General features: G+C 37.2%; 1 protein-coding gene across 1 annotated transcript; it reads left to right on the forward strand.

Moving 5' to 3' along the window:
* The first annotated feature begins 721 nt into the window (after positions 1–721).
* Positions 722–18,156, forward strand: igfn1.3 (immunoglobulin like and fibronectin type III domain containing 1, tandem duplicate 3). The gene is made up of 24 exons (XM_081380484.1): positions 722–954; positions 5,431–5,509; positions 5,629–5,751; positions 5,845–5,984; positions 6,310–6,409; positions 6,519–6,560; positions 6,673–6,721; positions 6,882–7,059; positions 7,359–7,472; positions 7,566–7,728; positions 8,362–8,634; positions 9,440–9,859; positions 11,657–11,781; positions 11,926–12,067; positions 12,181–12,474; positions 13,076–13,372; positions 13,748–13,927; positions 14,041–14,169; positions 14,321–14,629; positions 15,033–15,118; positions 15,203–15,395; positions 15,718–16,014; positions 16,120–16,446; positions 17,545–18,156. Exons 2-24 carry the CDS (start codon positions 5,461–5,463, stop codon positions 17,547–17,549), a joined length of 4,035 nt encoding a protein of 1,344 aa, XP_081236610.1. The 5' UTR covers positions 722–954; positions 5,431–5,460; the 3' UTR covers positions 17,550–18,156.
* Positions 18,157–23,684: the final 5,528 nt, after the last annotated feature.

Consider the following 23,684-nt stretch of genomic DNA (forward strand, 5'->3'; position numbering starts at 1 on the left):
CTAAAATTCTCAAGAGCTGAACACATCTATTCAGAAAGAGACAAAAAGAGAGAAATATTATACAGAAGTGCCATATGACGATGTCACCATAAAGTCATCACTTAAAAGTACTTAAAAGCCTGCCCGCGTTATATTTGGAGCATTTTACTGCCACTACATTTTTTAAATGGTCTGACAGTGTTCAGCAAATGTAACATCAGTACGGTGCTCCTGTGGCGTAGTTATGTATGTGCTCATGTGCATATGTCAGACTTAAGAGTCACTATTTCATAATGAGTTATGACCTCTCTGTCTCTTCTTATCCATATATGGGCCATAATACCCTGGCCTGACCATACCATTGTAACTTTAAACTCGTATCCAACAAGCAAAGGATTTTCAGACTTGGCCAATTAAAAGTTAATGCAACCCATAAATCATTAATAATCATTTATCTCCCAAAACAATGGCTTTTCATTGAAAACTTCAAGAGAGAACCAATTTATTTTGTCAATATAAACTAGATTTTGTTCTTATGCCGTCTCCTATGACCCATGCAGAATTTTTTTAAACGGTACACAATTATAACGCCAAATGATACACAGTTTTTAGAATTAAATCATCAATATCAGTAGGCTCCTACGCATCATTCTGAGAAGCAGAAGCTTACCTTTCTCACATCATGAGGACGCTGCTTCCTCCGCTGTTACTGCTGCACTGCGCGTTTGCTCCTGGAGTTTCTTTTTCAGTGGATAGTTAATAAGACCCTCTAAGCTTCATCTTCCAGCCTGGTCCCATATCTAAGGAGGAGTCACAGATCCTCATCACACTCATGTCTTTGATCAAGGGTAAGCCTATCCCTCAGCCAACACCCCGAAGGAGCAACAGGACACCTTGAGGACCATCTCAAATTGGGTAGCAAAGGAGAAGTCAACACTCAAAGCTGAACAAAGAGCACGCGGCACAAGTCACAAAGTAAGTAGCCAATGCAATGTTTAGTATTTATAATATTATACCAGGATTATGCACCTTGCCAATCAGCACAGGTTGGGGTTGCCTGGAGTGTTAATGATGGCCCTGAACTACTCCATATCAATGGATAAAAGCCTGCTCTGACCATAATGTATTGATCTATGTATTGATTTTTTTTGTGTGTGTGCTTTTTTGTGTGCTTTTTTGTAAAGCATCTTCACTGAATTTAGATGCAAAATTTTGTGGCACCTATATGAGCATTTTTTCAAGAAAACAAAAGCAGCTTGTGTATTGATTCGTATAGTCAATGGCTAAAATATTGTGGTAACACTTTACTTAAAGACTTTATATATAATGCATTATAAAGTATTTTAATGTCTTAATTATGCCTCGTAATGCGCCTTACAATGCATTGTATGGTCTTATGAATAATCCTATCATAATAACAGTTATGATACTTGTATTCACCGAACAAACATTTAGAAAGTATAATGCATTTAAACACATGACAAACAACCAATTTCAGATGTAACAAGGAATCTGCAAATATAATGCATTTGAACTTTTTGCAATTATTTATTAATACCATTACACATAAAGGCTTTAAATAAAGTGGTATCAATACTTTTTATGTCATTTCACAATATGATTGTTATTTCTTAACAGTAGAGATGCAAAATGTTAGATTCCCACTATAGCCGAAGAGTTCTCATTAAGATGAATATAGTTATCTGTTGGGCCAATAAATTATGTCATGATGGTCCCTATTCCCTTTAGGAAAATGGTTTCCTATTATCATTTTATGATGACAGTTGCTACACAGTCTGTTTTCTTAGTATGGAGCAACGTGTATGACATGCAGCTCTTACATTAATCTGTAAATGTAAACAATCTTTATTTTACACCATTATTTTATTTTTATTGGTCTCAAATCACGCTGCAACCACCAACTCTGCTGGTCGATTATACTGGAAGGCAATTAATTTTAATGGGTTAGGGAAAATATAATGCTGAAAATAGGTCAGAATTTATGGATTATAGAGAAAAATAACAACCCACAATATCTTCACGATATAGACTATTTTGTATATGTATGTAATTATTTGTATGCCAATGTCATAGATGTTAACAAATGAACATGTATAATTATGCAAATGAATAATGATGATGAGACCAATAACTGATAACCTGTCTCAATATGTTGTTTATGCACATGTAAAATGCCACAGGCAATCCAAAGAGCAGGGTAAACAGAGAAGGGGAAAAGATAATTCAATAAGTCATAAAATCTGACAAATAATGTCAGAGCAGTAAGAGGAGCCTTTCCTCCATTAGTTGGGGGTTGACGTCTTAGGACTCAAGACCCTTTCTAGGCCTCCCTTGGGCATATTTATAAATCAATCATATGTCTCAGTTGCTAGGCATGGCTATTTTTCATCTCCTACAAATATGGTTATCCCTGATAAGAAGCTGTCTGCAGATAAACTTATCTTGATGTACTGCTTACACTATAAATCAACACCAATTGATTATAATGTGTTCTGTCTGCCTTAATCCCTGTATGTATGTATATTTCTACACTATGCATATATGTGTGTGTGTGTGTGTGTGTGTGTGTGTGTGTGTGTGTGTGTGTGTGTGTGTGTGTGTGTGTGTGTGTGTGTGTGTGTGTGTGTGTAAATATACATATATATTTAGGGATGCAACGATACCGATACTGCGCTCGTGTACTCATACTCGTACTCAAAAAAGGACCTAACACGGCCTTTATACTTTCAGCGTGTGCGAGGGTTCGCTAAAGGGTAACTCTCGCCAAATTGCAACCTAGGCTATTTTTTATTAATCTACCCGACTCAAACATTCATGTAAAAGCATAATTAGAATGGAAACGCCACTTTTAAGATTGACCGTATTTTCGTTTTCAGTCAAAATGCCTTTTGAATGGGAGTGCTAGGGGCACTACAATGATAGCATCAAAATCGCTATTTTTAAAACACTAAAGAGGCTCGACACAACATGAAACTGTGCTTGAAGTATCACCAGGGGCTCTACACATGAACTCGAGCATTGACAACATTGTTTGTGTACACAAAGTTTACTAAAAAGAAAGGTTTTGTAGACTCACTTTATCAGTTAGTGTTTCCGGTGGCTGGAATTTTGTCAGTCAAAAGTAGTCGATCTCCGAATGCAACGTAACATGAGGAGAGTAAAGATGGAAATCTCAGTTCATTACGTTGCATTCGGAGATCCCCAAACTCTTGAACAGTATAGTGAATGTAACAAAAGCTTTCTATTTCAGATAAATGCTGTTCTTTTGAACTTTCTATTCATCATGAATCATCTATTCACTAAATTGTGCACAACTGTTTTCAACATTGATAATAATAAGAAATGTTTCTTGAGCAGCAAATCAGCATATTAGAATGATTTCTGAGGGATCATGTGACAGAAGACTGGAGTAATGATGCTGAAAATTCTCCTTTGCCATCACAAAAATAAATTACATTTTAAAATATATTCAAACAGAAAACAATTATTTTAAATTGTAATAATATTTCACAATAGTACTGTATTTCTGATCAAATAAATGCAGCCATGTTGAGCAGAGGAGACTTCTTTCAAAAACATTAAAAAATCTTACCGATCCAATTTTTTTTTATACATATACACAACTGCTACACATACATATTAAAAGAAAGCCAATCATTTTGTTTATGAAATCTTTTTCCTTTCAATCTAGCAGTTATGAAACTCATCTGGGAATAGTATTACTATCACAGGAGAATGAGGAGAAATAGAGCTCTTGAAAAATGTTAGCACTCTGCATTTAAGATGAGAGTGTGCGTCAGAGGTGTTTTGATTGATAGTTTTATGAGGTATGTGACCTATAACAGACAAAAACATGCAGGGTTACTTGACTCACACCGGTGGGTGCATATAGTGTTAATTTAGAAGTGAAGTCCTCAATTTACTGTCACTTTAAATTACTACTCTACAGAATGATAGCATCTTGATGCATCAATTGATGCATCTTTACTATGCTGTTCTCAATAACACCGTTCAATGTGAATCAATTCCAAGAAGCTACAGCACTGCGTTTGATGAATTTAAATATGCACACTTTTGAAATCTCTGAATACAGTTTCAAGTATGTCAATTTAGTATTTCATACAATATACATGGCCACAAGTTCTATAGGGTCACAACCACTCTTCAGTTTACCAGAAACCAAACTAACAAGGCTTTCTGGCAAAAAAAAACTAGAAACCCTGTGTCGATAAAAATCCAAGTTGTAATCCAAGGAAAATATAATTGCCGCATTTCTCTCACTAATTTACAGCCTCCACCTCCAGACACAATTATTGTCTCTACTTTCATTCCAACAAACCCATCTAATAGAGACTTCAGGAGATGAGGTTTACTCAAAATGTGTCAGCATTGCATTCCTGTAGTAGACATATTGCTTAAATCCTGAGGTTGCGGATCGGTGTAAGTGACACTGTTGCCTGCTTTTTTCCCCCGGTGACTAGACCATGAATTACATTCTAGACAGCTGGAGTGTTCGTGTTTCTGTAGAGAAAAGCTGACAGAAGCTCTTAGCTTAACCCTGCCGCTAAGCTCCATGCTCCCTGCCTTAGGGAACACACATGATCAGAGACAAATATTCATTACGATCGCTCATCAAAACAACATCTAGCATTTCAAATGTAACAAATTCTTGAACTTTGCCCTAATTTCACAACGAATCACAAAACTTGAAAGATTAACTGCGTCTGCCTTATCAAACACACCAAAAGTACAGTAGTTATAAAGTGAATTCATTCCAACTGGGTTTAGGTAAAATTCACATTTTAAATGCCAAAAATTGTAATAAATAATTAAATACATTATTTGACGCTTCAAACCCGTCATTTTATTTCTGTAGAACACAGAAATTCACATTTAACAAAAAATATCCATACAATTCAAAGTCACCATCTGAAGAGACCAAAACTGAATTTATTACTCACTCATAGTTTTCAACTCCAACGAGCTGAACTTGAGAACCATTGATTCAGTGAGGTTCAATGGTTCTATTACTCCACAAATCAGTCCATCTGTGAACAAACCATTTAGACCGATTTGTGAACCGAATCAAATGGTTCATTGAAAAGAACCAGCTCAAAAGAACAATTTGCTCTCTGATCCAATTCTTGAGTTCAAACCACTGACTTAATGGTCCGGTCACAACTTGAGTTAACAGAGTATGAAATTGAGTAAAATATTCCTTTTCTAAAAACACTTCCAGATATCTGTATGTATTTTTTCCCTTACAGAATAAAGAAAGTCATACAGGTTTGAAGAATATAAGGATGTTTAAAAATAAATATAAATATGTGTTTATTTCCTCATTCATTTTGGATGAACTATTCCTTTAAAACAGTTCAAAGTTCATGGATCTGATGATTTTTTTTATCACTAATGTTACTCATCCTACAGGACTGAGTTCTCTGAATCCCACATGCCAAGATGAAATTCACAAAAAGTAAAGAAGTGGAACCCACTGCTCCTGGGCAAGGTAGATATTCCTCTATTTTCAGTTTTTAAAAAATTCACTGTGAACTTTTTCAAAAATCCATTGATTTAATGTATGAGGTATCACAGCTTTTAACTTTTTGCTCACTTTTGATTCCTCAGTGGCCATTAAGAAGCGATCTAAAGTCCCAGGAGTAATGATCACACAGTTTGTGGAGGAAATCCCGGCAGGAAAAAGTCATCCCGATTTCTCCCGCAAACCCATTGCCTTGACTATTCAGGAAGGTAAAGTACAGCAGCTCAAAGTATCTTTAATACTAAAAAAATAATGACTATGTTTCAGAAGTACCCAACTGACTTTGTTAAACTCTCACACAGGGAAATTTGCATTTTTCAAAGCCATCATCACTGGAGATCCAACACCAAGCGTAACATGGTCTCGAAACAACGGAGATACATCTGATCCGGGAAGATATATTGCTTCGTATGATCCAGTTTCAGGAGAACATCAATTACAGGTGCCGTTTTGTCCGCAACTTGTACAATAGCATTAAAATGCATTGAAAAAAACTTCATAAAAATACACTAGATGGCCAAAAAAAAGTTAACAAACACTTTTAATTTAAAAATGTATTCTGCTTCACCCCAATAGTGTTCAATGGGGTTCATGCATTGCCATGCTGAAAAAGAAAAGGGCCACAATAGCCAAAGGTGTTTCCACACTTTTCGCCATGTAGTGTATCTAGTTCTAACTTAGGAACAGCTTTTACTTGCATTTGCTTTTGTGAATTCAAACCAATAAAAATACAGTATTATTAATAAAAAACAAATTGTGTCTAATAGATGCCCAATGTTGGAGTTGATCAAGCAGACACGTACAAGTGTTATGCAATTAATGAGTATGGACGTGCTATAGTCACGGTCACACTCAATGTGATTGAAGGTCAGTAGAAAAACCTCTTCCAACTGTACCTGTGCAAGCACAAATAAAAAAGTGAATCAGTTATGTGCCTCAGCTGTGCTGAGAAAAACAAAAATTCTCTTTTTTTCAGTTGGGTTCAAGAAGAGCAAAGCAATGCAGGAGGCACGATTAGGTCTGTTTGCATTCAAGTCTTGAGTGAATCATTGAAGCAAAACAAAAAAGTATTTCAAATACAACCTCTCCTTGAGAATAAAGATGAATAGCGCAACTCTATTTATTTTCAGAACAACGAGAAAAAGCAGTAGTCGATTTAAAAAAGACCCTGAGGACTCGGTAAGTTCTTGCTGATCATACCAATGATGATTCTAGCACAAATTTTGCATTTTGAATGGTTTATATGTTTGTTGAAATGCAAAAGCAGATGCATGTGTTCAGCCTGACCCTGGACGTCCCGGGAAGACGTGTTCATGCTGTATTGTGTTTGTGTTTGTAGAGCACAAAAGGAAGAGAAGAAAGATGGAGAAGTTGACGAGAAATTTTGGGAACTGTTATTGAGCGCTGATAAGAAAGACTACGAGCGCATCTGCATTGAATATGGGGTGACTGACTTCCGCGGGATGTTGAAGAAGCTGAATGAAAAGAAAAGGGAAATAGAGGAACAGCAGTCTCAGGTGCATTACAAACGAACAGTGAAAAATCATTATGTATCATTGAAGTATACTGATACACCTCGTTAAAAAAAGGTCTTGCCAAGGCTTAACCAAATCCATCAAACAAAATAACAAATGTCATAATTTTCAACATATAAATACACAGGCTCAGAAAATGAATGACGTGTGAAATACCTCACTGGTCTCTATTACTATTTTTGCCCAGGAAGTGTATGTGCTAAATGCCTCTGTAAATCTAACCTCAGAGGCATCTTTTGAAAGTTTCAATGTATATTTTTAACTTGCTTTTCCTCTAACAGTACATTGAACACCTGAGCAGCCTGAGACATATTGAAATCAAGACGCCTGGATGTGCCGAATTTGAATTTGAGATGGATCTCAAAGATCCCAATTCCAAAATCTTTCTCTTCAAGGTTAAACAACACACGCATTTTTAATTACTTCATTTTACAGTAAAATAAAAGAATAATAATAATAATAATAATAATAATATCATTTTGTCACAGGATGGTGTTATGGTTCCATTTACCACTGAAACAGATGAGAAGCATTCTCTGCGTCAAGTCGGCAGAAAATTCATCTTTAGTGTACGTGGTTTGAATCCAGAAGATGCTGGATTGTATCAAGTTGATGTTGAAGGGGTCAATATCTTCTCCACTGACTTTAAAAGTGAGCTTTAAGCATTTAGAAAGATCATTTATAGTGTTTAACATTAAAAAGTTGTTTTTAAAAAAGTTTTCACATTCTGTCAACATTATATCACCCTCATATCTTTCCATAATGTTTAGGAATTTTTTTCTTCTGTGAAACACAATATTGAGGATGCCTGAACTGTTCCTTTTCATGTATAAAATCAAATTGGATAGTGCTATAACATGACACAAGACATGATTTATATGTTGAACTACTGGCAATTTATTTCATTAAACACAGTAGCTTTCAAATCTATTTTGCACTTTAAAATTCAATTGCGTTCAAATTCAAACCATTCAAATGAATGCAATGGCAATTTACATTGCAGTATTTTTCGGGTGCTTTTTTTGGAGTTTGACAGTGTACAGTAAATCATTCAATTTCTCTGATTGAAAAGCAGCTTGGAGATTCAGTTTAAACATTTCCTTTTGTGTTTCACAGAAGGGAGAAAAAAACTTGATGGAACAACATGGGGGTGAATAAGCAATGACAGAATTTTCATTTTTGATCCAACTATTCTGATTGATCAAACCAGTTAATTTAGATGTTACCACATAAAGTACAGTTTTAGGTTAATACATGCTTGTTTTGATGTCTTTACCTTTGCAGTTCCAGTGGCAGACTTCTTGGTAAAGATTCAGGAAGTGAAGTGTGTGGAAAGAGAGGATGCCGTGTTCGAATGTGTCTTATCTGCTCCGCTCCCTAAGATTTCTTGGATAGGCAAGAACGTTCCTCTGGAACAAAGTGAAAAGTATGACATCACGGTCTCCGAGGACATGCTAATCCATAGACTGTTGGTGAAGGACTGTATGCAAGTTGACAAGGGCATCTATGCAGCTGTGGCTGGGATGAAGTCATGTAACGCCTGGCTGGTAGTGGAGCGTAAGATCAAATTCAGATATCAACCATATTACATTTATTGGATTAACTAATAAACATGTAAAAGTGTGTGGATCCTTGCATGTACAGTAAGAGCTATTTAACTCCCATGCTGTGTTCTAAATCGCCCCCTATACCCTAATTCACTATTCCCTACATTACTCCACTAATATAGAAAGAGTGAATGAAAACGAGTGTGTGAATTCAGAGCTTTTGCTTAGTTTGTGCTTGCTGTTTAATAATCATTTGAAATGGGAATTCACTTCACTTCACTTCACGTGTGACTCTCACAGTGCATTATGGGTATTCTCTAGCCGTTGAGCACACATCTGAATGAGTGCACTCGATGTCCCCTTTGGTTTCTGACACCACTACAAATGGCTGTCCCTTCAAATAGAGCTCTATTTCAGGGTGATTTCGGACACAGCCCCAGTTAAAATAAACTTTATTGATTTGATTCATAAATTCTAAATTAGACTCTTTAGTTCACATTCTAGCCAAAACATTCTAATGAATGAACAATTAAGTTGCACAATAGTTCATTGATTTGACCAACCTGACAAGCACTCATAAATAATTCATTTTAAAATAGCAAAATTGATCATTTCAATCAAATGTTTCAAATATAAATGAATAATGAGCACAGAAGAAAACTGATTGCTTACATTGTTCAAACGACCATTTATATCCATTATATCACTGAGAGCTAGATGTACGTGTGCAGTGTCATGTAGACATCCAGCAAGTTTTCCACTCAATGACCCGAATTTTAACACCTTATTCCTATGTTGGTCTGCCCTTGAAACAGCTGACCCAGATCCAAACCAGAGGGGCAAGAAGGCAGCACGCAAAACCACTCAAGCAGGAGGTGGAGGCACAGACTTGATCAAGATTGCAGCGGAGCAACAGGAGAAGCTGCAGAAGGAGCGTGAAGAGAGGATGGAGCAACTGAAACAAATTCAGGCTGAGGCGGCTGCTGCAAAAGAGGAAGCAGCAGTGGAGGAAACTGCTGCGCCAGAAGCACCAAAACCAAAGTCTAAACCTAAACCAGAACCCAAACCAGAATCTGGAGCTGTAGCAGGGGAGCCAGCACCTGAGCCAGAGGTGGAGGATGAACAACAACCAGAACCAGAGGAAGCTGCTCCACCTCCACCAGAGGAAGAGACTCCCGGCGAGGAGCCAAGGAAGAAAGTGAGGACCGGGCCCTTAATCCCAGACACTATTATCGGTAAGATACTGATTTACCATTTCCATTACTGATTCTTTGGAATTTGGGGAAGAAATTATGACAAAAAACAGAAATGTTGTGGGGATCATTTAGATAATAAATGTAAAACAAAAGTCATATTTCATACCACTAACAAATCTCATAATATGTATCTTTGACTACACATTTTCATATGAACAGCCAGTCAATAACTGTGATCCAGGTATGTTTTTCACTAAAAAGAACCTGCAGTATTCGGGAGTTCGGGCCAAATTCAGAGCTCGGGGCCCTCTCCCGGACAGCACGCTAAATACACATATACCTTTACTCGATCTAATTATATGCAAGTGTGAACTTGCGAAACAAAAATGGCTCATAAGCGTAATTTGCTTGGGAATCGAATATTCCTGGTCACGCCGTATGTTTTTGATTCACAAAAAAAGAACAAGCTTAAATTAATCATTAGCTCAGGATTCAGGCTTAACTAGTCACGGGCTGCAACCAAGATCACATACTTTCCCTTTTACTTATTCAAAATAAGTACCAGCTCAAAAGATGCACTTTCAGACATAGCTGTCATGAACTGTCCTGACACAGATGTTGAGGATCCAAATGCAGCTTTATTCAATCCAGAATCATAATCCAAAACCAGAAAAAAATGGGCAAAACACAGGGCAGATAATAATAATAAAAAAAAGAAAATGGGTGAGAAAACAGGCAAACAGGGAAATCCAAGAAACCAGGTAGAAGATAAAAAAAAAATGACACATGAAACCAGCGTGAAAGCACTCAGAAATGCAGTGTATCACTTACAAGACATCACAGAGAGTGAATGAAAACACAGGGCTAATATAGGCAGAGCTTAACAGGATAATGATACACAGCTGGAAGTAATCAAACATAATGAGTCCAGGCAAGGTGTTATGGGTAATGTAGTTCAAGTTAGGGGTGGCAGTGGCTCAGTGGTTCATGTAGGTCAGGGGTGCCCAATCCTGCTCCTGCTGATCGACTGTCCTGCACAGTTCATCTCCAACCCTAATCAAACACACCTGAAGCAACCAATTAAGGTCTTCAGGATCACTTGAAAATTAAAGGCAGGTGTGTTTGATTAGGGTTGGAGATGAACTGTGCAGGACAGTCGATTGGTAGGAGCAGGATTGGGCACCCCTGATGTAGGTTGTCTACAAACCAGAAGGTTGGTGGTTCAATCCCCGGTTCGAGGTGTCCATGAGCAAGACACCTAACCCCAGCTGCTCCCGACTAGTTGGATGGCGCCTTGCATGGCGACACCGCCGTTGGTGTATGAATGAGTGAATGTGAGGCAATATGTAAAGCGCTTTGGAGGCCATGGGTCTGTTGACAGCGCTATATAAATGCAGTCCATTTACCAAGATATGATTAAGGAGACATGAGGAGTGCCCTCTGGTGGCTATCATTGGAAGGTGTGACAATAGCCATGGTGTCTGCTTTTAATTCACTAAATAGAAAGGACTTTTAAGAGTAATGCACTCGAGAATCGGACATACTGGTTGCACTGTATGTTTATGACTCACTAAAAAGAACCAGCTCAAATGTCTCATTACTCGGGAGAATTTTAGCACAGTGTTCTGTGCGCATCGGCTGAAAAATACACGTGCGACAACCCATGGCGAAACCAAACGGAACAAAATTAATTTAGTTTTGAGATGTTTTTTATTGTCCTGTCTATTTACAGTCTATGTTCTGTAGATCTGCTCAATGCACCGTTTTACTTACGTAAAATATATTTATCAAAGAAATATTTATCATCAAACTGTTGTCAATGCACCTGTTGTTCAGACCCGGGAGTTCACTTCATCAGTGGGCTGTCAGATGTTCATGCCATCATCGGTCAGTCAGCTGAATTGGAGTGCAAACTCAGCCGTGATAAATGCGATGGCATTTGGTATAAAGATGGAAAAGAGGTAAGCACAGGTTTATAATGCTCAAAGTTCCAGTGTAATAGTTATCTTCATTACCAATACACAAATCAGTATTATTCATATAGACATGATCTAGAGCTGTAATTTTATACAGTAAGCAAATATTCTGTTGAAATATCTGTATAGATAACAGCCACAGATGATCTGAAGATAGTCAAAGATGGATCAGTTCATAAATTGATTGTAACAAACTGCACAGAGGAGGACAATGGAAAGTACCGATTTGAGGCAGATGGACGTAAAACTGAGGCCATTTTGGTCGTGGAAGGTAATTAATATTTGTTATTAATCTTTGACTTGTCATGTAAAATATGGAGACGAATTATTTGATAAACAGGTCAGAAACTTTACATTGAATATCTATTGTATATTGCATTTCAGATCCACCAAGGATGAATCAAGATGACTTGGCTAAATTTTCAGAGCCTGTAATAATCAAGGTTGGCCAAAATGCAACTTTCAAACTGGAGTTTGTGGGTCGCGAGCCAATGAAAGTGCAGTGGTACAGAGAGGGTGAGGAGATGCTTGAGGATAATCACATTAGGATTGAGAAATCGGCCAGTCACAGTCGCCTTCTACTTGTGAAGTGTCAACGCAAAGACAGTGGAGAAGTAAAGCTGAAGCTCAAAAATGAGTATGGAACCATTGAAGCCCTTTCAAGACTCATCGTTCTAGGTTGGTAATTGAAAGGCAATGTAATATCATGTAACATGTAATTAAGAAGAATGCTGTGTTTCCAGCTAACAGGGAAAATTCTCATGAAGCTAACGTTCTGGCAAGGTTATCTCAAGGTTATGAACAAACATTCTTACAGTAATGTTAATAGAAAGTTCTTTCAAAGTTATCTGGTCTTTAATAGTGTAATAAAGCACACACAGTTCATGGAGCATTTTTTTCCTAATATGTTTTAGTTGGACGTTTTTTAAATGTTACTACTTGTTTTAGAATGTTCAGAGAAAGTAACGTTCAAAAATAACATTCCCATAATGCTTGAAGTATGATAAAATGGAATGTTTCCTTATGTTTCACATAACCAAAAAAATGAATACAAATGTTTTAAAACATTTTTTTTTTTAAATGGGACATTTCTAATTAAAGTTTTCATAACTTAATGGGGAAGTTAACAAAATGTTTTTAGAATACATTTTCATTAGCTGGGTATACAGTAAAGGAAAATGTCAAATAACCTGTCCCAAAAGAATTTACAAATATAATCCAATTCTTAATCCATAAACAAAAAACAAGAAGAACCTGGTATTTCATTCTTGTACTTCAGATAAACCCACCAACCCAATGGGACCTGTTGAAGTATTAGAAGCCTCAGCATCCTGTGTGGAGTTCAAGTGGAGGCCCCCAAAAGACGATGGCGGTTCTCCTTTAATGAACTACTATTTGGAGCGTAACCAAATTGGACGCAACACCTGGACAAAGATTGGAAACATCCCCGGAGAGCCCCATTACAAGGACACTGATGTGGACCACGGAAGAAAGTACTGCTATCGCATCAGGGCCTTGACTGCAGAGGGAACCAGTGATGTTTTTGAGACAACTGACATCCAGGCTGGCACCAAAGGTGAGATTCCAAGTGTTTGGATCTTAAGTACAGCATTAAGATCTTACTGAAAATGTAAATAAACACCCATTAATCACAGAAATTTAGTGCTGCACAACTAAATAAAATACAACTGAAATCATGATGATGATTATTAAATCGCAAAGGCGGGGATTTAGTTAAATATATGCTGTGTGTGTTTCAGAGTGAAGCGCAGCACTGTGTTCAATTACACACAATCAGCTCATGATCCGTCAAATTGTGCAGCCCTAAACACATTTGTAATCAAAATATTTTAAATCACAATTTTTTATCAGAAATTTTTAAATTAGATTTTTTTTTTTTTTCACAAAATCATGCAGGAATTGTTAAATTAAAAGGACTCATTTGTTACAGCATATCCTGGACCACCATCTACACCAAAAGTGGTCAGTGCCTTCAAGAACTGCATCACTTTGGCATGGTCACCTCCTACCAACACTGGTGGAACCAACATTGTTGGCTACAATATAGAGAAACGCAAACGGGGCAGCAACTTATGGGGTCAAGTGAACCCCCCTGATGAGCCAATCAAAGGTTTGTTTGTTTTTTGGCTCTCAAAGTTCTAATCTATCTTTGTGTTGCCATATAGTTCTATAAAACATGCTAGACTTTTACATAGGCTTATTTCACTCGTTGTCCTCCCAAAGGCAAACAGTGTGATGTGAAAGAGGTTGTTGAAGGAATGGAATATGAATTCCGTGTCTCCGCCATCAACTTCTCTGGTGCTGGAGAACCAAGCACACCCTCTGAATTTGTGATAGCCCGAGATCCTAAAAGTAAGTCGATACTTAAATAATTATCATATTAACAAGTATTTTTGTTGTGCAAGATGAAATGTGTTCAAAATCTGCTGAAATAAAACAAGAAAAATAATAATCCTACAACTGAACTATCCTGACCTTTTTGTACTTCAATTTGGGATTTCAGAACCCCCTGGTAAAGTCATTGACCTGAAAGTCACAGATTCCACCTATACCTCTTTGTCTTTGAGTTGGACAAAACCAAAGGAAGAGGAAGGTGTCCAGGATGAAGCCAAAGGTTATTTTGTGGAATTAAGGCCAGCTGAGAACACAGAATGGGGTCGCTGCAACTCCAACCCACTCATTTCATCTTCCTATACAATTCTTGGCCTCAAGTCTATGGCTATGTACTGGGTCAGAGTAGTTGCAACCAATGAAGGAGGTGACGGGGAACCCCGAGATCTGGACAACTACATCATTGCCATGCCTCCACCTGGTATAATTTGAATATATTTTTTATAATGTGTAAAGTCAAAAGGTTGGACGTGCATCACTGTATTTACATTTCTTGTTATACTTTAGTTTGCTGTAAGGTAGTCCTGCAGAGTTCCTCTGAATCCCTCCACCTCCCCCAGCTCCACCTGCCTAGATCTGCTACAGGATGTACATGTCTATTTATGCAGCAGCAGCTTATTTTACATGCTAACAGCAGTGTGTCTGTGTAATTATTAGCAGTAGCAAATTCATACTTGCTCTGCAGCAGCAGCGTAGCAGATCTAGTCCCCAAGACCAAATACATTAACATTGCCATAATCAATAACACGCTAAAACTATTCCGAGAGTTGTCATTGAAATTATATATTTCAGCACATTTGCTACTCTCCAAATCTCTTTTTCAGTGAGGCCAAATTTCACCAATCGCAAAATGAAGAGCTTTATGGTTGTAAGAGCTGAAAACTCTGCTCGGGTCATCATAGACTTTGAGGTAACAAAATGGTGGTATTTACTAAACTGACATTTTCCTATCCTCAGATGAATTTAATAACAAAATATGAAATCTCATTTGCAGGCATCCCCAATGCCAACTATAATCTGGCTGAAAGATGGAACGCCTGTGTCCAAACGTGTAACCGTGAGCAATGCAGATGGGACATCCCAGCTCCTGATTCCATCTGCTGAGCGTTCTGACTCTGGGATCTACACCATCATCGTCAAGAACATAGTGGGTCAGGAGACGTTCAGTGTTGAGATCAGAGTGACGGGTGAGAGATAAAATTAAAAGCAAAATGCATCAGGACTGAAATCTAATTTGCTTACTGTGGTTTCACACGTAGAATGTGTCTCTGGATAAATGTACTGTACTTGTTCATCCAGGAAAAGCATCAGCCAATCAGATATTAGGGTTAGATTTAGGGCCGGGGCTTCAACAACTTATGAATAATTTCCCTCTGATTTCAGGGGTTGTTATTAGTCCTTCCAGGACCAAAAAAACATGTTTATCAAGGAACACATTCTTCTTGGCAAAATCTCTAAAATAATATTGAGAAATATTATGGATTGTGTGGATACCTGGCATGTTTGCAGATGATCCCAAGCCACCTGGCCCAGTGGAGCTGGAAGAAAATGTCCCTGGCACATTGACAGTTTCTTGGGATGCTTCTCCTGATGAGAAACGAGATAATCACTTGCACTATATGGTGATGAAACGGGACTCCATTAAACGCACCTGGCAGACAGTCGCTGACCGCTTGTTCAACAACAACTTCACAGCAATTAACATCATGCCAGGAAGAGAATATAAGTTCCGTGTGTACTCCAAAAATGACATAGGCCTCTCAGAACCATCTGAGTCCCAAACATGGGGCATCATAAGAAAGAAAGGTGAGCTGGTGCTTCAACCTCTTTTGGTCCGCTCACGATAAAAAATATTAAATCTACTGCTTAATACTCTTTGTTGTATTTAGCTTGCTTTCCTGTCTCCTGCAGAAAAGTTCAGGCTCAACTTAGCCCCATCTAAACCTTGCAACTTTGACTCGGCTCCCATTTTCACGGTTCCACTGAAGACGCACGCTACCCCGGAGAAATATGAGTGCTACATGAGCTGTGCCGTGAGAGGCAACCCCATACCTCATGTCACCTGGTATCGCAACAACGTCAGCCTCAACACTAACACCAACTACTACATTTCAAACACCTGTGGCGTCTGCTCCATGCTCATCTTGAGAGTCGGTGCCAAAGACAACGGAGAATACAAAGCGGTGGCAGAAAACTCTTTTGGCCGTGCTGAATGCAGCACACAGCTGACAATCTTAGGTATGTTGTCAGAATATGTGTGAAAATACCAGCTGTAGTTTGACTCTGTCTTATATGAGTGTTTGAGCTACATTTATGCTCAATATATGTAGGGTACAACGGGGCTAAAGGTACACTTTATAGATTTACAGTAATAACAATAAATTATATTTTATCATATGATATGATTAATATCATATTTTTATAATGTATATGATGGATTCTTTATAAATATGGTGAATATCTCTTAGGTGGACACCCAATCTAACCATGTCATGTCAACAAATGGAAATGTCAGCCAGCTGTTTAATTATCATGTTAATTATTGTGCCTTTCACCCCAACAGCAGGGGCGCCTTTTACCCAAATACCATACTTTTATATATTCTTTCGTTATTGAAAAACTGTTGCTTTGTTTACCGTGAACAAAACTACGGAATCAACTTTGCGCTGTTGCCCACGATCACGTGCGTTAAGGATCAGCTAAATTTCCACAAGCGGATGTTTTGAAAAGTGCTACTGTACTTTTTATGCCATCTAGTGGTGTAGAGGAAAATAAAATCGAATGCACTTTTTACCCCGGTGTGCCTTTAGCCCCGTTGTACCCTACACTACCGTTCAAAAGTTTGGAGTTGGTAAAATAATGTTCTTGAACCTTATTGAATCTCAACTGATCAAAAATTCAGAAACGACAGTAATATTGTGAAATATTATTACAATTTTAAAATGCAACTTATCCCTGTGATGGCAAATATTTTCAGCATCATTCCTCCAGTCTTCTGTGTCACATGATCCTTCAGAAATCATTCTAATATTCTGATTTGGTGCTCATGAAACATTTCTTATTATTAAAGTTGTGCAGCTTAATGTTTTTATGGAAACTGTGAGGAATAGAACGTTCAAAAGAACATTTGTAACATTATTAATGTCTTTACTGCCACTTTTGATCAATGTTATACATCCTTGCTGAAAAAAAGTTTTAACTTTTTTAAAATGCATATCTTACTGACCACACACTTTTGAACGGTAGTGTGAATGTATGCTTATTGGACATTACTATAAACATTGGGAAAAACATTGTATCCTTATAAGTAATCATTTCTGCTTTTTTATTTTTCAGAGTGAATTATCTGTGACATGTGAAAGACTGTGACACATCATCGATTTTCATTGAAAACCTCAGCCAAATGTTTTAAGAGTATTAATGTCAAATGCTAATGTTTGATTTCATAATGCCAATTCAGTACAATATTTTGCTTAATATCTCAATGAGTTTATGCAACATTTTGCCATTTTGATCATTGTATTAATTTGCCCTAATTTGGCTGACTGCCCTCAATAATTAAAAGGAGTGAATTACACATACTGTATGTAGTGCCTCAATCAAACATACTTTTGACAAAACTGTATAAAGCCATATTTGTCTCAAATATTGGTGTCCAAAGTTATGTTATACTATTATGTTTTACATTACCCCACTAGGGCAACGTTTATAAACACTTAAAAGTGAAAACAAGTAACATTTGCTTTTAATAGCTAGTAAACCTGCTTGCAAATGTCAGTGTTGTGCAATATCTCTCCTTGTAAATATTTGAAGTTGGCCATAAAACATGATCATAAAAATCCCCCCTACCAATAAGGAATGTTGAAATCTCCCCATAGAAGCATTTTCAAAATCAGTACAAAATATGTTACTCTGAGGCATTTACAAATACATGTCACCCAATGTATGAAATAAAAAAGAAAATAAAAAGCATAAAGGTGTTTTATTTTTCATAGACCTGGCCTTGGGTCTTGCTTTATAGCTTTCCATTATTAACTTTCCCCTACAGAGACGAGAGCGCATGCTAGTAGTAAATATGGGAATGCACATAAACCTGGTGGCAGATGGGTTAGTGTGTGGCAGGGTCAGAGAGGGACTGGGTCAAGCGGACAGCTGGCAGTGCCTCTGCAGACAAGGAGTGCAGGCCTCTAGTAGTTTGCAGAACACTAAGTGATCATATCTGAAAATCTGTCAGCAGACTTGCAGAAAGTAGACACAATCTTGTGCTATTTTGTCAAATTAAAGTATTACTTTTAACATTATTTCCTGCTCAATCTGGAGCTTGAGATGGCAATAAATGCTTTCAAAGGCACCAAGCACTAAAACTTACAGTATACTACCATTCCTAAAATATCTGTCCCTCCAAGTGCATATGCATAGTATGTAGTATGTACACATAAAATGTTTATTGAAAACAAATGGAAATAAATTTTCAAACATAACGCGGGACAAATGTGCTTGGCATGTGGGTTCTGGCTATAATTTGTAAATGGATAAGACACACACAAAAGAGTACTGTAGCCAATGGGCCAGAGAATTGACCAAAGCAAACCTAGACAGATGACTGCGCAAGTTAACAAAGATTAGCTCAAGTGTGCTTTATTGACCCTTCCAGTTGTTTGCCTGGTTAAGTAGGCTACATCATACAGTATATTTAACACAAGTTGAGCCATTTGTAGTGAACTTAAAATGGCCTTGATTTACAAAAGAAAGTAAAAAAAAAAAAAGTGTAATTCTCCATTGAAGAATTTAAAGAGCATGAACATTTCCTAAAATTATTTGTATTATTAAACATGTGAGGGAAAATGTGCATGGGTTTGTGTGAGTTTATTTGTAGCATAATGATCTGCTGACTGTACATTAAAAGGCTACTTACTAAATACATAAATAAATGGGCATTCAATATTGACTTGAGTTTCAATTATTAATGTGAGATGAAAATTGTTAATCTGAGAAGGAAGAGACACAGTGATATGGAAGACGTGAAAGTAGCACAGTCATGTAGGGACAATTATACCGGTATCAAAATATTGATATTATTTTTATATAAAATATATTTTGTACATATATATGCTGGACACTATTTAGCAATGACATACCTTCTGAGTTTTGCTGTGATGAGGTAATATTATATTAAATGATATTAAAAATGGTTAACTGCCATGGTCAAGGGTTCAAAAATTATAGGAACCTCAGTTTATGGATCTCAACTGGTTCCAGGTTTAGCACAAAGGACTATATTTTTAAGTGTGATAATACCGTTCAACTGCAGCTCCATTTTGTTACTGAATTTATCCATTGAGTTATATTGGACAAAGCACACATGAATAATTTCCCAAAACATTTTACTTACTAATAAACAACATCAGAGCCTCAGACTGTTTGCCTCTTTATTTAAGAAATGACTAGTTTAGACCACTCATCAAAGAAAGGTCAGCTGTAATTTACATAATAGGTGTCACACTGTCCTCAGCAGTGTTCACAGCTGCCATTATATAATTTATTAATAAACCAGTCAGAGTTTATGAAATGGTTTCAAGGAGATAGCTCAACTTTTTAAGCCCTAAAATAAAACATATGATGAGACGATGATATTAATATTTAGAGAAACAACATTTATCCTCATATCCATATGTACACATCCCACCATCTTGTTACACTGTCCCACAGAAATCTATTACTTTTCCAGGAGGATTTAGGGAATTTTATATTATGCAAACATGTTTGACATTTTAATCAACACATAATGGCACGCGACTTTGTAATCACCTTTGTCTACTTATTTCTGCATTTATTCAGGTTTGCAGACCATTTCCTTCCCGTTTTAAGTGTAAAGCACAAAAAATGTCCAAAAAGTTTTTTACAAAAGCCTTCCTTGGATATTCTTCATACGTAACACTTCCATTTTCCAGGTTGTTTCTGTATTCTCGTCCCTTGTGCTGTGTGTCCGACCACATAAAGAAGTGCAAAAATGTCTTATGATCCTACAGAGGACCCCCAAGGTATCTTTTATCAAAAGCGATGTTCATCCCCGCCTGACAGCGGTCAGAATGTATTGGTGTTCTTGCTGAGACCTTAAAAACACTTGTCATTACTTCTCATTGCCTCTAGCCTGTGGTAAGAATCAAATAAATTCAGTTTCACTGCGAGGAGTTTCCAGCCAATCCCGCCTGTCCTCGTGCGAACCCGGTACTTGGCATCTTACGGGCAGCTTAATGAAATTAATAAATTGGATTTTCTTCAGTGATTGATATGCTACATCCAAATGTAAACCATAATCTACTCTGCTGAAACTTGGACATCAGCAAATCTGATTTATTGCAGGTACTTAAAGAAGAACTTATTGCACCTCTTTTTTCCCATGAAATTATAAAATGAACCTTTTGGATGTTAGCCATTATAATTGCCGGCACTGAGAGACTCCAAAGTGGCAGTTAAAAACAAACTTGAAGCAAGACTCTGTTGGCAATGACCTTGAAGGGCACAAAACATCGGCTAACCCTGCTGTTATGAAACCACCGACTGGTTAAATCGAGCCTTCTGTGACTAAAGCTTGTTTGAAGAAAAACATCTATGCCGCCCTGCCATGTCTGGAAACAGTTTACACTTTATTTTAAATCACTGTTGACTCATCGCTGAGTCATTGTTTATACATTGATAAATATTCCTCGTTATTCAGCAGACAAGTGATTTAACTTCATTCAAACACCTGTTATAAATTACGGAACATTCCGTGACGGTACAAACAACAGTAACACAACCCTTTAAAAACATGTCCGTAAAAATACAGCACAACAGTGTTAATAAGAAAAATTTCTGCATTGTGAAATCATATACCGTATCTATGTAGATGACAGACAGATAGATATTATGGAAGCTTGTTTCCGCCACAGAATAAAACATTTTAAAAAGATAATTGCGACTTTTTATCTCAATTGTGAGTCTACGTGATATTTTGCATGATATAAAGTCAGAATTGTGAGATATAAACCTATAGAGATACACCTCTTTGTGTGAAGCGGATTTGCACAGTAGTAGATTTTATTTTGCAGATGCTGGATTTGTTTATCTCAATCAACTGTTTATGTGTCAAATATTTGTTTGGTACTAATGTATGATTTGCTAGCTCAGAGATGACTCACGCTATACTGTTCAGACAAAACATAGACAATGTCCTCCTAACACACTTGTATGTATGTTTAACCTTTTACTAAGCTCTAAAACATTTTCCTCCACACACTCTGGTACATTGATTTTGGACTGTAACATTACAAACAAACTCCTCAAATAGCCTTTCTTTAATGTCTGAAGTCTATCACCAAGGACAATACATTTAAATAATACATAAATAAATCATATTAGAGCTGTCAATTTACAGCGGGGGAAATAAGTATTGAACACGTCATCATTTTTCCTCAGTAAATATATTTCCAAAAGTGTTACTGACATGAAATTTTCACCAGATGTTGGTAACAACCCAAGTAAGCCATACATACAAAGAAACAAACAAAAATAAGTTCAGAAATTAAGTTATGTGTAATAATGTGAAATGACACCGGGAAAAAGTATTGAACACATGAAGAAAGGGAGGCGCAAAAAGGCATGGAAAGCCAAGACAACTGCTGAAAACTTACAGTAATTAAAAAGCAATCCAGCCCCGTCAGTGGAAATTAATAACAGCTGGTTCAGTCCCAAATGATGGCCTACAAAAAGGTCTCATTGCCAAGGTGTCACACAAGACACATCTCATGATGGGTAAAAGCAAAGAGCTGTCTCAAGACCTTCGCAACCTAATTGTTGCAAAACATAATGATGACATTGGTTAGGCGCCATTCTAAGCTTCTGAATGATCCAGTGAGCACTTTTGGGGCCATAATACGGAAGTGGAAAGACAATAATTTCCCCATAAATTTGCCTCGACCAGTGCTCCTCGCAAGATTTCTGATAGAGGAGTGAAAAGAATAATCAGAAGAGTCCAAGAGCCAACACCAAGTTGTATGGTGTTTTTAGGGTAATGTGCACTGCCATTTCTCCTCCAAATATGGTGTGTATTATGGCATCCAAAACAGTACAATTTTGCTCTCATGTGACCACACTATATTCTCCCAGTATTTCACTGGCTTTTCCAAATGTTGTGCAGCAAACTTTAAATGAGCTTCAACATGCTTTTTTTTCAGTAATGGAGTCTTGTACTGTAAGTTTTCAGCAGTTGTCTTGGCTTTCCATGCCTTTTTGCGCTTCCCTTTCTTCATGTGTTCAATACTTTTTCCCTGTGTCATTTGACATTATTACACATAACATAATTTCTGAACTTATTTTTGTTTGTTTGTTTGTATGGATGGCTTACTTGGGTTGTTACCAACATCTGGTGAAAATTTCATGTCGATAGCACCTTTGGAAATATATTTACTGAGAAAAATGATGACGTGTTCAATACTTATTTCCCCCGCTGTAATGTGTTAATTTAATTTAAAGACTTGCGTTTCAGATCGTTAAAATATGGCCCAATAAAGTAAATAACTAGCTTCCGGCCAAACGAACATACAGATTGCACTTACGCCTACAGCGCAACTTAAACAACTTGTGAAGTTCGGAAGTAGTGGTGCGTCCAACCCGATCTCACAACAGTTCATACGAATTTTACGAGGTGGCTAATTCGTACAAATTCATATGACCTCACTCCTCACTTTTTGCTAAATCGTACATATTTTACAAGTTGCCCAATTCGTATGAATTCGTACAAATGACCTACCTCTGACCCTGCCCCTATACCTAACCGTCACTGGGGTTTAGACAAATTGTACGAATTCGTACGAATCAGTCACATTTTACTCACTCGTATGAATTCGTACGAATTGGTCGTGAGATAGAGAGTGTAAATATCAGCAGTACTTCGCATTACTCGCATAAGTTGTGCTTTAGATTTAAGTGGAATCCGTATGTTCGTTTGGCTGGAAGCTAGTTATTTTATCGCTTAATCCTTCCCAATAGCTAAACTTAACTACTTTACTATTAATAAGCAGTTATTATGAGTTTATTGAGGCAAAAGTCATAGTTAATTTAGTATAAGTGTGACCACTACAAATACTTTGTGAAAACGATGACATCACCCACGTTCGTATTAGCCTACGCATTCAGTCAGTTCAAATTAATTCAGTTGACAGCCCTAATTATTATGATAACAACAATTTTAAAGGTACATTATGTAACTTTTGGCCCTCTAGCGGTTAAAAATAAACTAAACTGTATGCATTTTGCAGAAGAACGTTTTTGTTGTGCTTCTGTGTGACTGTGTTCTTTCTCATGACTAAATAAAAGAGAGAGAGAGAGAGAGAGAGAGAGAGAGAGAGAGAGAGAGAGAGAGAGAGAGAGAGAGAGAGAGAGAGAGAGAGAGACTCTATAATAAGCTTACCATGGTGAATCAGGGTAAGGTGAAA

Source organism: Scardinius erythrophthalmus (assembly GCF_964197995.2).
Source record: "Scardinius erythrophthalmus genome assembly, chromosome: 12".
NCBI lineage: Eukaryota > Metazoa > Chordata > Actinopteri > Cypriniformes > Leuciscidae > Scardinius > Scardinius erythrophthalmus.

Bases quoted from the DNA above. Each gene is read 5' to 3' on its own strand.
- igfn1.3 (XM_081380484.1), top strand. From the start codon at position 5,461: ATGAAATTCACAAAAAGTAAAGAAGTGGAACCCACTGCTCCTGGGCAA. The intron at 7,473-7,565 runs GTTAAACAACAC...ATTTTGTCACAG, and splicing joins CCAAAATCTTTCTCTTCAAG to GATGGTGTTATGGTTCCATT. The intron at 14,630-15,032 runs GTATAATTTGAA...TCTCTTTTTCAG, and splicing joins CATTGCCATGCCTCCACCTG to TGAGGCCAAATTTCACCAAT.